The sequence below is a fragment of the Diplotaxodon limnothrissa genome, linkage group LG8, assembly GCF_057381915.1.
Source record: "Diplotaxodon limnothrissa isolate DT_005_m linkage group LG8, D_limnothrissa_male_GT1.1, whole genome shotgun sequence".
NCBI classification, from domain to species: domain Eukaryota; kingdom Metazoa; phylum Chordata; class Actinopteri; order Cichliformes; family Cichlidae; genus Diplotaxodon; species Diplotaxodon limnothrissa.
Window position 1 is genome coordinate 16,575,987 of NC_140603.1, and position 14,880 is coordinate 16,590,866.

Here is a 14,880-nt window from a genome sequence, read left to right on the forward strand (position 1 = left end):
GCTGACCGCTGTCGTGCCCCCATTGGTTAGCTTTAAAAATAGGCGGCGTTTGTGACATCCTATCTACTCCTTGATTGGTTGTTTTCCGTGTCTATCAGCATTTACTTATCTCAAACTAATTTGTAAAAAAAAGGGCACTGTTTCTTGATTATGTTACGCTTAGGCTACTGTAAATTAAAGACTTTATGAGTGAAGACAAGAAAAAAAGCAAATTTTTCGCATTTACTCAAACAGTGTGTTTGTATTCGTTTCGTATTTGTTGCGCAGCAAAAGCTACTCCCACGGAAGTGACCATGATTGGAAGAACAGGCGACATATTTGGGCGCTGACGCAATGTCCCAGCGCCTGGCAACACGCAGCGAGTGATTCATTGTAAAGTTGGGAGATGGCTTGGCTAATTTGTTATTTCACTAAGAGATAAACATGTCCCTTAGCCGGACAGCTGCTAACCTATATATTTTACACTAATAATTCGGTTTGTATCATACAATCATCCAACCATGAAGTTGCTCCATAAAGATATTGAGAAAGATAATACCGGGTGAGTGAGCGCTGATGGCTAATGCTAGTAGGCTAACCAGCTTGCTGTGTTGTAGCTGACTATACATGTGTCAGTGTAGTGAGTTGCATTCCCGTGTACACTCAGAGAACGGGAGAGGTGTGGGTTTTGTATTAATAAGCCAACCGACCATTTTGTCTTAATATGTGTTAAAACTGAACCTTTACTAACATGTTACAACTTCTGGTTTAGCTTTAGCTTTACAGACTGAATTGACAAACCACACCTTAGGGAGTAAACCAAACAAACTTGTGTAAATAAATATAGTAATACACACTGTGTACTTTGGGAATTCCTGTGCCATTTTACCACCTTCGCATCTTAAATTGGGAGCATATCTATTTTTAAAAAAAATTGTATACCAAAACCACACGAGTGCAGATCCTGGCTTATTGATCACCAACGCTTAATTCAGTCAGGTGACTCTGGTGCCCGAGGAGGCGGAGGATATGTGGCATACCTACAACCTGCTCCAAGTGGGGGACAGCTTAAGAGCCTCGACTATCAGGTAATAATCAATATATTACACAAAGACACAGGTGAAGCCCTGTAATAATGCAGATTTCTTCATTTTTTTCTTCATTTCATGGGTTTGTAAAATATGCTGGCAAAAGAAGTTAAAGATTAGACACTCACTGTAACAATTAAGTTGCAAAAGAAAGGTTGTGTGTGCAAGACTGCTTTGTAGAAATACTTTAGAAATATATGGTATTCATGTATCCTGATTATTGTATGAATTTTGATATTATCTAATTAAGGTAGATATTAATTAGACCACACGTCCTCCATTATGATAGTAAGTCACTCGGTCAGACTAAGTTAACATTGTCTCAGGATGGTGGTGCATGGGATCAGGCCTCTTGTTTGTAGTATTCCTAGAGTATCGGAATTTATTCAATAAAATATCATATTTAGTCTTCGTGTAACAATACAATATCACCACGTCAATTTTTCCCCTCCACCTATAATCTTTAATAAAAGTTCTAGTTATATCTGCAGTGCAAGTTTCCATTTTTGAGTATTTGTATCGGTATTCCATTCAGTGTTGGTGGGATCATTGTAGTTGATATACCAGAATGTTCAAGCAAACAAACAAACAAACAAAAAAACACCCACATCCCTCGGGCAGCATTGATGTAGCTGTAACTCAAGTTTATGCCTCTTTGTGACTCAGTGTGTGGAGCGATGCTCTGACACCGGCGTGAAGTTGTGTTTATTATAGTCATTCTGTGTTATTCAAGGATTGTTATAGCTTTCAGCATTACTCTTCTACCTTAGTGTTTTGTTCTGAAAAATACACAGCTCATCATCAGTGCAGCAATTAAAGCTTCGGCTTCTGTCCTTTTCCCACAGAAAGGTGCAGACCGAGTCCCCTACAGGAAGCGTGGGCAGCTCGAGAGTCCGAACTACTCTGACGTTGTGTGTGGAGACTATCGACTTCGACACCCAGGCCTGCCAGCTGAGAGTAAAGGGAACTAACATAGAGGAGAACCAATATGTCAAGGTCTGAGTTTTATAAACACTCTTGTAAATGGGCTGGGTGAAATATTTACTATTTTTATTTTCTGTTTCCTATATGAACCTGTCTTAAATTAAAAAAAAAATGCACTTGCCCTCCGTCTGTGGACAATACAACGACATCATTGGCACCTTTTACATATTCTGCACGCTGTAGTGAAGAACAGTAGGATCAGCTGGCTAGCAATAGCAGGAGTCAATGCAGCCTTTGGAAAATGGTTTAGACCACACTCCATACTTATTTTCCAGCATCTGAGTGAAGACTGGTTGTTCCACTGTGTCAGTGTGGTTATGTCAGGACTGACATAAAAAGCATCGTCTGTCTTTTATTATAAGTGACACCAAAATGTCTGGAGATGTCTGGAGCCTTGAGCTCCTCCATACCTGTTTCATGCCCTGGAGGTCGGGGCTGTGGCTCCCCGCACCCTCTAGCACATACAGTGGGGCAAAAAAGTATTTAGTCAGCCACCGATTGTGCAAGTTCCCCCACCTAAAATGATGACAGAGGTCAGTAATTTGCACCAGAGGTACACTTCAACTGTGAGAGACAGAATGTGAAAAAAAAATCCATGAATCCACATGGTAGGATTTGTAAAGAATTTATTCGTAAATCAGGGTGGAAAATAAGTATTTGGTCAATAACAAAAATACAACTCAATACTTTGTAACATAACCTTTGTTGGCAATAACAGAGGTCAAACGTTTACTATAGGTCTTTACCAGGTTTGCACACACAGTAGCTGGTATTTTGGCCCATTCCTCCATGCAGATCTTCTCGAGAGCAGTGATGTTCTGGGGCTGTCGCCGAGCAACACGGACTTTCAACTCCCGCCACAGATTTTCTATGGGGTTGAGGTCTGGAGACTGGCTAGGCCACTCCAGGACTTTCAAATGCTTCTTACGGAGCCACTCCTTTGTTGCCCGGGCGGTGTGTTTTGGATCATTGTCATGTTGGAAGACCCAGCCTCGTTTCATCTTCAAAGTTCTCACTGATGGAAGGAGGTTTTGGCTCAAAATCTCACGATACATGGCCCCATTCATTCTGTCCTTAACACGGATCAGTCGTCCTGTCCCCTTGGCAGAAAAACAGCCCCATAGCATGATGTTTCCACCCCCATGCTTCACAGTAGGTATGGTGTTCTTGGGATGCAACTCAGTATTCTTCTTCCTCCAAACACGACGAGTTGAGTTTATACCAAAAAGTTCTACTTTGGTTTCATCTGACCACATGACATTCTCCCAATCCTCTGCTGTATCATCCATGTGCTCTCTGGCAAACTTCAGACGGGCCTGGACATGCACTGGCTTCAGCAGCGGAACACGTCTGGCACTGCGGGATTTGATTCCCTGCCGTTGTAGTGTGTTACTGATGGTGACCTTTGTTACTTTGGTCCCAGCTCTCTGCAGGTCATTCACCAGGTCCCCCCGTGTGGTTCTGGGATCTTTGCTCACCGTTCTCATGATCATTTTGACCCCACGGGATGAGATCTTGCGTGGAGCCCCAGATCGAGGGAGATTATCAGTGGTCTTGTATGTCTTCCATTTTCTGATGATTGCTCCCACAGTTGGTTTTTCACACCAAGCTGCTTGCCTATTGTAGATTCACTCTTCCCAGTCTGGTGCAGGTCTACAATACTTTTCCTGGTGTCCTTCGAAAGCTCTTTGGTCTTGGCCATGGCGGCGTTTGGAGTCTGACTGTTTGAGGCTGTGGACAGGTGTCTTTTATACAGATGATGAGTTCAAACAGGTGCCATTCATACAGGTAACGAGTGGGGGACAGAAAAGCTTCTTACAGAAGACATTACAGGTCTGTGAGAGCCAGAGATTTTCCTTGTTTGAGGTGACCAAATACTTATTTTCCACCCTAATTTACGAATAAATTCTTTACAAATCCTACCATGTGAATTCATGGATTTTTTTTTTCACATTCTGTCTCTCACAGTTGAAGTGTACCTCTGGTGCAAATTACTGACCTCTGTCATCATTTTAAGTGGGGGAACTTGCACAATCGGTGGCTGACTAAATACTTTTTTGCCCCACTGTAGGTGTCAAACTCTGGCCCGCGGGCCAAGCCATACCAAATTACTATTAGAGCTGGCTTACTGGTATTATACAGCTAATATATATATTGTTTAGTATTAAGCTTTGCTTGTTCCATATTCAGTTTTTCAGCAAAACGTGTTTGAGTCTATAAGAAAAGATTCATTCTTATATCTGGAGGAATAAATATATTTCAATAAATATTAGCGTTAGCCCACGACTTTGTTCCAGTTTTGAATTTTGGCCCACTGTGTATTTGAGTTTGACACCCCTGCTCTAGCAGATCATTACATGAAGGAACCTTTTAAATACAAGCGCGCTCATGCTCACAGGTGTACACACAGGTGCTCACAGACACAAAATACACCCTTTTTGGCTCCGATCTCAAAGAACACTGTGTGCTGTAAATCTTATGTGCTGCATAATAATGATATATTATTATGATATATTATTTAGATGATATATATATAGAGATATGTATTTTTTTTGCCCCCCCCCCCCCCCCCCCCCCTTTCTTTTCTCCTTTCTTTGCCCTTCATCACTATTCCTCTTCCCCGCTGTCTTTGTTTCCCTCCCTCCCCCCGGTCATGTCTGTCCTGTCTGTAACAACTGAAAATAAAATAAAATAAAATAAATAAATAATAACAACAAAGGTCAATCAAATGGACCAATACGGCAAGGCAGGGATGGTCCACTTGGTAAAGTAATTCTGTTGGGCTTCTCTTTTTGCCTTCAGACAATAATTCTGATGGCAAAAGAGCCAAACGGGACAGGCAAAAAAATTATAAAAAATAAGTGACACCAAAACGAAGCAACTAATGTCAGCTGCTTTTCTGCTGTGGTTTTCTTCTTGACACCAGATCCATTATCTGATTTTTAGGTTGAACATTGTTTGTTTTTTTTACTTTTATAGAGCATCGTAGGTTTGTCTGTTTACTTTTCACCAAGAAAGCTCCCCCATCAACAGCTGTCTCAAGAACCAATGTTTCTGTCTTTTACGGTCTCTGATTTTATGACTTTGTCATGTTGCACAAAAGCAGAAATTAACCGATTTAATCTCACGTACCACCCAACCCTGGGATGCAGGCTAACTTGTGTTTGAAATGAAAAGTAGTTGTGATTGTGTTGTATTTTTTTGCTCTTCAGATGGGGGCTTATCACACTATTGAGCTTGAGCTCAACAGGAAGTTCACTCTGGCTAAAAAGAACTGGGACAGCGTCGTGCTGGATAGAATTGGTAAGCAGATGCTACCTCAGTACTCCGACCACCAAAACAACTATAAACTGTTTACTGCTATGTCTGACTGTCAATTATTTTAAAGCATGTACTTCCTACCACAACTAGTCACAAAGACTCTTAAGCTGTATATAAATACATACATACATACAAGTTATATATATATATATATATATATATATATATATATATATATATATATATATATATATATATATATATATATATATATATATATATATATATATATATATATATATATATATAAACATCTTACTTGTTTTCTGATGAAGATGGCTGCCCCTCATTGAGCCTGGTTCTGCTGCAGATTTCTTCCTGTTAAAAGGGAGTTTTTCCTTCCAACTGTCACCAAGTCCTTGCTCATAGGGGGTTATCTGATTTTGGGGGGTTTTCTCTCTGATATTGAAGGGTCTTAACCTTACAACATAAAGGTGACAGTTGTTGTGATTTGACACTAAATAAATAAAATTGAACTGATTATAGCAGATAGAAATTTCTTGGCTTTGGTAACTGTTCTCAAAATTTCTGCAGCTGTTTGGCTAGTTTTCTCATTTTATTCAGATTTGTTCAAATTCAACAGGCTGTCAACAGTTCTCTTATAAGATATACTTTGAGTTAATCGTTAATAGTGTAGGGGTTTACACATTCACGCAAAAAGGGTCCACAGTTCGATCTCAGCAGGTGAATAAAAGATCAGCTCAAAGTAGCTTTTACTATTTTTATATCAACCTTTTTTATTCTTGAAATAAACAGTCATAAACAAAACAAAGACCTTTTCTTTCTAAAATTCTGGTCAAGCAGTGAAAGCTTTTTCCAGATGGCAAAAATTGTAAGTCGAGTGAATAAAATCACCGAACACTTTATTAGGAAAACCACCGTAGAAGATGTTGGAAATTTTGTCAATTACGTTTTAAATATAACTTCTTCTTTTTGTTTCCATTATATCATTGTCTACGTTTTAGATCAGGCATGTGACCCGACCCAGAGGGCAGATGTGGCTGCTGTGGTAATGCAGGAAGGCCTGGCCAACCTGGTGCTCGTGACACCTGCCATGACGCTGCTTCGTGCAAAAGTGGAAGTCACCATTCCCCGTAAGAGAAAAGGAAGCTGCACACAGCACGACAAGGTAAAAATGATTTATAGGCAACTGATCAGCTGTTAGCGAATTGGGAGCTCTAAAAGCAAGCAAACGGGAATGAAGTGACGTTTTGAAAAGGGCACAGTGTCAAATCTGAATATGAAGATACAGCTAAAATGTACACAGTGTGCCAACCCAATTATAATTTTCATATTGCGTGAGTGTTTTGGTGTAGATGTCATGGGAGTTAAGAGCTTACTGACTAAAACAAAGTAGGCAGATATACACATTCAAATATATTTAAATGTTTTTAAATGGGATTGAGTGGAGTTCAAGTGGATTACATTTCTCTTTAGCCTCAGGAAGTCAACCTCAGTTTTTTTGTTTGTTTTCTGTGATATTTCTGTGATAGTGTAACAAAAAATTTGGTTGTCCCCTTTCTTTGGGGATGTAACACTGAGAGAGTTTTTCATCCTGTGTGCTTACTGTCAAAGTGTCTGTTTGCAGGGACTGGAGAGGTTTTATGAAGCTGTGATGCAAGCCATTCTCCGTCACATCAATTTTGATGGTAAGGCTGTTGTGTGCGCGTAGACACTTCTGCCTTTTTTTTTTAACTTATTGTAACAGTTCCAGTTTAATGTTTGCTGTGAAGCTTTCATTCATGGTGATGTGCACCATTGTGTTTTGTTCCTGAAACTGTTTATTAATGTTATAACTTAAGAAGACTTTTCACTCTCACTGGATATTTTTCAGTGGGATCATACATGTTTTAGAGTAGTAACCTCTATTTTCCTGTAAACATAATACCTTTTATTAAATTGCTTCTGTGTTTTACTACATATATAAATCTAGACAGATGTGGATGTAAACTGCTGGTTCAGGTAGTTTCTCTTTACAGAAGATATCATTTAAAAAGAGTTGAGATTTAGATTTTTTTTCTTTCTTACTTTCTGCCAGTTGTGAAGTGCATCCTGGTGGCCAGCCCAGGCTATGTGAAGGACCAGTTTACGACCTACCTCTTTAATGAGGCGGTACGGCAGGACAACAAGATCCTGCAGGAGAATCGGCCCAAATTCATGCTGGTCCACTCATCGTCAGGTCATAAGTACTCACTCAAAGGTAGGAGCTGCTGCCACTTGACAGCGAAGTTAAATTGATCTCATCATAAGGTGAAAACTCACTGAGACAACTGTTGTTTTGCAGAAGTCCTTTCTGACCCCACTGTGACAAATAGGCTGTCTGATACGAAGGTGACTATGCATCCTGTGATTTAAGAGTTTGTGCATATTTGTGCATATGATTGCTAAACTGTGCACACAGCTTTTTAAACTCTGAGCAAAAAACATTTTTTTTTATTATAAATTGTATTAATCTGTGTGGAATTATGAATTATTTTCACTGGAGACATAAATAATTTTGACCTGTTGTTTTGTGTCTTGCTCCTCAGGCAGCCGGAGAGGTGAAAGCCCTGGAGGACTTCTATAAAATGCTGCAGCATGAGCCTGACCGAGCCTTCTACGGGTGCGTGCTTGATGATGGAATGTAACAGTTAACTTATATTGTTAACACTGATTATAAACAACCTGCATATCTTTGCATCCTCACAGCCTCGCTCATGTGGAGAAAGCTGCTGAGGCCCTCGCTGTCGACACCTTGTTGGTAAGCGACAAGTTGTTCAGGTAGGTGTGCATGAGGGATGCTTTTGACAGGCAGTGTTATTCTGCCTCGTTGCTGCTGTTGTTTATGTGTAACATGTTCACTAACATACTGATGAGTACGTTCAAAGAACTTTTCCTTTCTGTGTTTTTATTTTTGTCATATCAGTATAACGTTACTAGGGTGGATGCACATACTGAACACAGCCAAGATCAAATAATGACGTCAGCATATGTACATGTATACGCTTCGAGCAGTCAGTCTTTAGACTGCTCTTCTTTAAACACTTGATTTATGACAGCTTTCTGGGACTTCTATGTTATAAAAAAAAGAGGATATCCTTAAAATCGTCATTACGGGCCCACAGTTCTCCCAATTTCAATGCTTAATTTGTTTTGTCAGGCATCAGGATATCCCCACCAGGAGTCGCTACGTTCGCTTGGTGGACAATGTGAGAGACAATGGTGGCACTGTCAGGTAACTTTGTAAATACTATGTTTGTAGACTTAAAAACTGAATTTTTGTTATGTACTATATGTGACAATTTTGTTAAAAGTAGAAATGCAGGCTCCTGTAGATTTACATGCTGGCTAGAACATGTTTAAAGTACTTTGGAAAACATCAGGCTAATGACTTTTTCTCTCTTTTCCATGCAGAATATTCTCAAGCCTTCACGTTTCGGGTGAACGTAAGTTATTGCTCCCTTCATGTAGTTGAAGTTAACTCTTTAGCTCTCTCAGGCTCTAAGGAGCTGTCGTTTTTCAACTTGATGTCCTGTCACGTTTGTTTTCAATGCGTAAAAAAATCCCCCATAGATTCCCATTACTATCACTACAGCCACAGTACTGATACCAACAGTGCCATCCTTACTTCCTCAGTTTGACAAGTAACTTCTCACAGTCCTGTCCCTCGCTAAAAGCTGAAGTAGTTGAAGTTCATGAACCTGAACAAGACTTTAGGAAAACTGCAACAGCACTAAAGTATTGAACTGCTGTCATTACGTTAACATTAGTCGGTTAACTGTTAGCAATTACTTGCGCCTAGGGGTGACAATCTGGTCTTCTTCTATTGCTGGTCCCAGATCTGGATATATTGGAGGGTTGGGCCACAACCTAAAAATGCTCTTGTTGTTCATATGTGAACCTTACAGTTGATGTTAATATACAGTTTTTGAACTACATCAGGCAACTTCTAAAAAAATGCCTCTTAACTTTTTTAGCATTTTCGTCTGGATTTGATTTCACATGAACATTTGCAGTGGATTGCATAGGATTTTTTTTTTAATCTGATACCATCATGGTTTAAATCCATGTCTGCTAATTTGTTCTCCTCTTCTGCACTGGTTTTGTTGATGTATAGCTACATCACTTAAGCCTCAAAAAACTGTATCTGGCCTGTATGGTCATCCCTGGCGGAGCACCACTGAAACAAATGGGAGCATTTCTGTGCACCTTTTTTTCTGCAGGGTTTGTTACTTAACATGAAATCACTAATAAGAGTAAAATAATGAAAAATAAAGCGTAGGATTAATTTACCGCTGTCATTTGGACTCAGTGAATTGATGACGCCACACACATAAAGTGATAATCTCACTCTTTATTGATGTCTTACTCAAATAAGAAGTCAAGAATTTGTGCTACAACTGCACCGATTGGATTTTTATAATTAAATATAAAGCCAGTCCGCAGTACAGGATGTGTCACCTTTTGATTTATTCTGGACTGTCTCACCAGAACTGACTCAGCTGAGCGGGGTGGCTGCCATATTGCGGTTTCCCATCGCCGACCTTTCAGACGCCGAGGACAACAGTAGCTCAGATGAAGACTGATCCACACAAACACCCCAGACTTCTCCCGATACCCGCCCTCAGTTTTGCAGATAAACATGGGAATGTTCAATGTGTTATGAAACAACGAGTCGTGAGAAATTCCACCCCTGTAACAGCCACATCTTTTACAAATCAAATGAACATGCCTGATTTTCTAAAGTGGCCATAAATTCACTTAATTTTGATGCAGTTTTGATGGTTTTTAAGCTAAAGACAGAAAATCCTCAATTCACAAGAAGGGCAGTAAGATGAATCTAACATTTTTTTTTTTTGCCAAGTCACAAAAACCCATTCATTTTAAATGATAGCAATAGCAAAATAAGTGACTTCTTGAGTCAAGTGTACATACAATATATCTTTCTTGCAATTAAACAGCAGAAGCATGCAACTACTCCTGTTATTTCTCTCGTTTATCACCATTCATGGGTTAAATACAGATTGGACCAAGATATAAAAATAGATATTTTCTTTCTCACAGTTATTTTTTTTCTTTCATTTAAAAAACTATTTAAGGGCATTACACCCCCAAACTACTGCATATCGACCTCTATAAATCAAGTATGTTCAGGATTTTCAATTAGATACAATGATGTGATTTACAGTTAGAACACTGTAGGTTCCTCTTATTCTTCTTTGGCAAAATGTCAAATTATGAACTTCCCCTGTGAAGAATTTCAGCAGCTAGGACTAAAGTGCATTTTTTAAATGTAACTTTAAGAAAAAAACACAATTTGCTTCTGTATATTAACTTCATATTTATTGACTTTCCCTTTTAATTTAGCTTTTTATGTAAACGTTACATTTAAGAATAGGGGTTTTTTGTGGGGACTTTTTTCCCCTTTGCATTTTTCAACCTTATTTTATACACATCAGTATTTAATTGTCAGATTTATTGAAGCACTTCTGCTTCATTATCTGAATAAGGGGCTGTGATTAAATAAGTGTGAATGTAACTTCTAACTAAAGCTAGCTACTTTAGATAGGCTAGCTAAGTTAGCTAACGTAGTTACGTTACCTAGAGTGGGGTTATCTAAAGCTAGCTAAACTAGTTAGCTAGAAAATTAAATAAATTGATAAGTTAGGTAATTAGAGAAATTATACATTGAAAATTAAACGGGAAGGTAAATAAATGGGGGAATACAAATGTAAATATGGAAATAAATCAAAACATTTATTTTTATATCCAATTTTATAAACGTATTAATGGCTATATTAATTTACAGTAGTTATTTTTGGGCAGTTAATGGCATATTTCTTTAATATTTTAATATATATATCTATAGAGTATTGATTTTGGCAGTTTCGGCCCTCCATATACTCCTCCCTCACTGAATGCTAAATTCAAATGTAGCCTTGACTGCAAGCATGCGTGAACTAGCTGCACTTGGCATCACTCAGCAGGACACTGGTAGCTCTTAATCCAGGCTAAATCCTCCAGTGTGCCCCAGTGTAGGTAGATAATTGAGCAGATAACCATGACATGCATTATCTGGTGGCTGTTGCCCCAGTTGTCAAACAATCCTGGTTTGAAGCGCTCAGGGATCTGGACAATGTTGACAAGCCCTCCCAATAAAGCTAGACAGTCCATGATGACAAAGAGACGCAGGGAATTTGGGCTTCCTACCCCGCTGCCATAAACCCGAAACAGGAAGAGGCTGAAACGGAACAAGGCCTGCCAGACAAACGATTGCAGGCGCCGGACGTTAGTGCGGGCAGTGGTGGCACAGTAGATCCCGTGGGCTGACAGGAGGATATAGACCAGCAAGGCAGTCTGTTGCACGATTGGGTAGCAGAGGAGGGTGATATGAATGATAGGAATTGCCCCTGGAGAGATAATGCAAGGTTGCTGTTACTGGCATTGTTGTCAGCATGGTTATTTTTAGTCAACACTAAAAATCGTTTGGTATCTTGTTATTTTTGCTGTTGTTTTTCAGAAGCAAATGTTAACCATTAGGTCGAACTAAAGAAAAAAAATCAGGAGTGATCCAGGGTTCCTCTGAAAAACACAAACTTTATGGCAATCAGTCTGATATTTATTGAGGTCTAGCCTTAAAGTTGTGGATAATCCCATGCACTGTTAAATGAGGCTTGACTTTGACTTTTGGTAGGCTTGAACTATCTTTGCAAAAGACTTTACATGAGACTTTTAGGCTTATTGACCGACTTAAGTGATTCTGGGAGGAACTGTTTAATGTTCAATATCTTTAATCTGCCTGAAGACTTAATTGGTTGTTTTTAAGACCACCACAGTATTTTGTCCATTCTTATTCACGTTCACACTCCTGTCAGAGCTTTGAGGTCTGCTAATCAGACAATCCTCAATACTCCGAGATCTAGACTAAAGGGTTAAAAACTCGGTCGTTGGTGGGACTACTGCTAGAGAGAGTTGCTACTCCACATCAAAAGAGGCCAGTTGATTTGAGTCAGGTATTTGACTAGCATGCCTCCTGGGGACCTCCTTGGTGAAGTGATTCAGGTATGTCCCACTGTGAGGAAGCTCTGAGGCTGACCAGAAAAGATTATCTCTTAGTTGGCTTAGGGAATGCCCTGGTGTCTCCCAAGAAGAACTGGAGGAGGTGGGTATCTACTAACACTGCTACCCCTGCAACCTGGACCCGGATAAGAATTAGAAGATAAGAAAGAAATGTGGATGCAGGGGCACCCCTGAATTGTATCAAAACCATAGTATTCAGCATTTCTAAAATTTTGTTGTAACTTATCAGTGCTTGTTAATGGCTTGAATTCCAAAAACTTAAAACTTGAAAACATCTTAGTTATGACCAGTAAGCCCCTCTGGTCCCGGTCTTAGCATCAGGAGCAATCTCTGCGGTTACATTTACTTTCTTTCGTCAACCTACCGAGGGTGTTAACTAGGCAGACGCCGACCATGTCCAGGGAGAGCAGCGTGTCGTACACATGTTCTCCTCCCACGTGGTTCATGAACAAATGGTAGACCACTGATCCCATGGTGGGACAGAGGCAGGCCAGATAGTGGACAACACATATCCAGATGCTGTCCACCTCCTTCCAGGGGATACTAAAAGGTAGCAGCACCAAGAAAAGGAAGAAAGGAATTCCTGAAATGACAGGAAGATGGAAAAAGAACATCATTATTTTTCTGAAATCTGCAGAATATAAAAATAATTTGTTGAGTATTTTGAGGTATGTGCCACTGCTGTAGGTTAGTGTCAGCTTAATTTGTAGTGGCATTTTAATCACAGTACCTTAGTGCAACACATAGAAGTACCGCCTGTTGCAGAACAATATGAGGAATTCAATGGACCGAAACGGTTCCTCTGTCTAATTGTAATTTTTACTAGAAATGAGTAGTTGGTTACATACATAGAGAAGCTCGAGCAGCACTCTAATGCTAATATGCTTCACTTCCCCTTAGTAAGAGTGTTAGGTTTAATGAACTTATGGAATAGCCATGTTGAAAATGGGGCAAGAAGACGACAAGGCCTACTGAAGTTCAAGGCTATGAAGTTTCTAGTTTGTGCATGGACCAATTTCCCTTTTTTGCAGTTTTTTTCCATGAGCCAGCCTTGAAAAGTTTCACATTAAAACCAGAACTTTTAAAGATTTCTTAACACATATCTTATTCTACAGCAGCTCAGAATCTGTGCAAAGTTGTCTTTGGATGCTTCACTCAAGATCCGTATGGGCATTTACAGATCAGAGGTGTCGGTCACCTTCAACGGCCCAGTTAACCAGTGGACACTGTCAGGGCTCTGATTCCCAGGGCAGATTACAGCTAATACCCCATATCCTCATTACCCATCCTTATCAAGTGTGTTTGTATCTGGCCATAAGTGAGAGTTGACATGCGTGGCTTGTTTAGTTTGCGGGTTAATACGATTCAAGGTGAGAGAAACTTGCTTTGCGTATAAAGTGTAAAAATATATTTCAATGATGATTCAGGTATAGTAAGAACGGCTGCAATGGCATTTTCTAGTTTAGGTATGTATGCACCAGTTGAAAGAAGCATAACTGCTGGACTTACCGTGTGTGTAGATGTTCCCCAGCTCATTGTGCATGTAGAAGAGGCTCCTGACGCACTCTTCAGCTGTGGACACCGGCCGGTAACCCGTCAGGACATATTTGTTGAACTGAAGGTGAGCAGGAGCCTTTGCAAAGTCCAAGAGCCGCGGTCCTTTGTAAAGCACCATCATGACTTCCTGCAGCCAGTGCCCTCACATTTAGCTTCCTCACCATTTAGATCATAAAAGGGTGCACTCGGGACTCCCGGGCTGGTCTTGACCACGACCAGCCGGAAACTCTGGTCCTCAAAACCCATCATTGGACAGGTATAAGTCCATGCAAGCAACCTGTTGAGCTGGCTAAGTGGCATGATCTTGGACCAATCAGCGCACGGCCTTTATTCCTAAGCTGGGTAATCCCCCAGAAAAAGCCATGTGCACTTCTGCAGCTGCTCCTCCCTTGTAACTGACTCACACCTAACCAGCTTCATGGTTTACGTAACGCACTTTAACAAAACAGAAGTACTTCCCTTATGTACAGTAATGCATGTGTGCTTCTGTCACTCACGTTTGCTGCACCAGGCTCAAGGATTACAAATCCTTACTGGGCGGTTGTTTTCTTCGTGACTCTTAACCAGCACTGACGATTCCTTATTGTGTCCACTTATTATTTGAAAACAGGTTTGCAAATTACAGAGCCAGCAGTGTGTGTAAAACATGCACAGGTCAGTAAAGAAACAACTTCCACTTTGAGGTTCTTTTGGTAGTTTTAATAACTCAAATACTGTACAATAACAACACATGATTGCCACAAGTAGTAAAAAAGAATTTCTCATGTAAAATAAATTAGATGGAGTTATTGTTTTTAGAAATATTTCAACTAATTTGAGGGGTTATTAAAAATGCTAAACAAAATTACATTTCAGTTGTAAGGATAACAGTAAACATGGGACAAAAATGTGA

The 14,880-nt window shown here is 39.9% G+C and overlaps 2 protein-coding genes across 2 annotated transcripts; one reads left to right on the plus strand and one right to left on the minus strand.

Moving 5' to 3' along the window:
- The first annotated feature begins 352 nt into the window (after positions 1-352).
- On the plus strand, positions 353-10,317 carry pelo (pelota mRNA surveillance and ribosome rescue factor). Its single transcript, XM_085360701.1, has 13 exons — positions 353-541; positions 975-1,067; positions 1,913-2,063; positions 5,264-5,354; positions 6,338-6,501; positions 6,961-7,021; positions 7,411-7,572; positions 7,657-7,703; positions 7,901-7,974; positions 8,061-8,132; positions 8,512-8,586; positions 8,766-8,797; positions 9,843-10,317. Exons 1-13 carry the CDS (start codon positions 501-503, stop codon positions 9,935-9,937), a joined length of 1,158 nt encoding a protein of 385 aa, XP_085216827.1. The 5' UTR covers positions 353-500; the 3' UTR covers positions 9,938-10,317.
- Positions 10,318-11,327: 1,010 nt separating this feature from the next.
- On the minus strand, positions 11,328-14,109 carry paqr4b (progestin and adipoQ receptor family member IVb). The gene is made up of 3 exons (XM_085360702.1): positions 13,941-14,109; positions 12,796-13,014; positions 11,328-11,761 (listed from the first exon to the last, which is right to left on the minus strand). Exons 1-3 carry the CDS (start codon positions 14,107-14,109, stop codon positions 11,328-11,330), a joined length of 822 nt encoding a protein of 273 aa, XP_085216828.1.
- Positions 14,110-14,880: the final 771 nt, after the last annotated feature.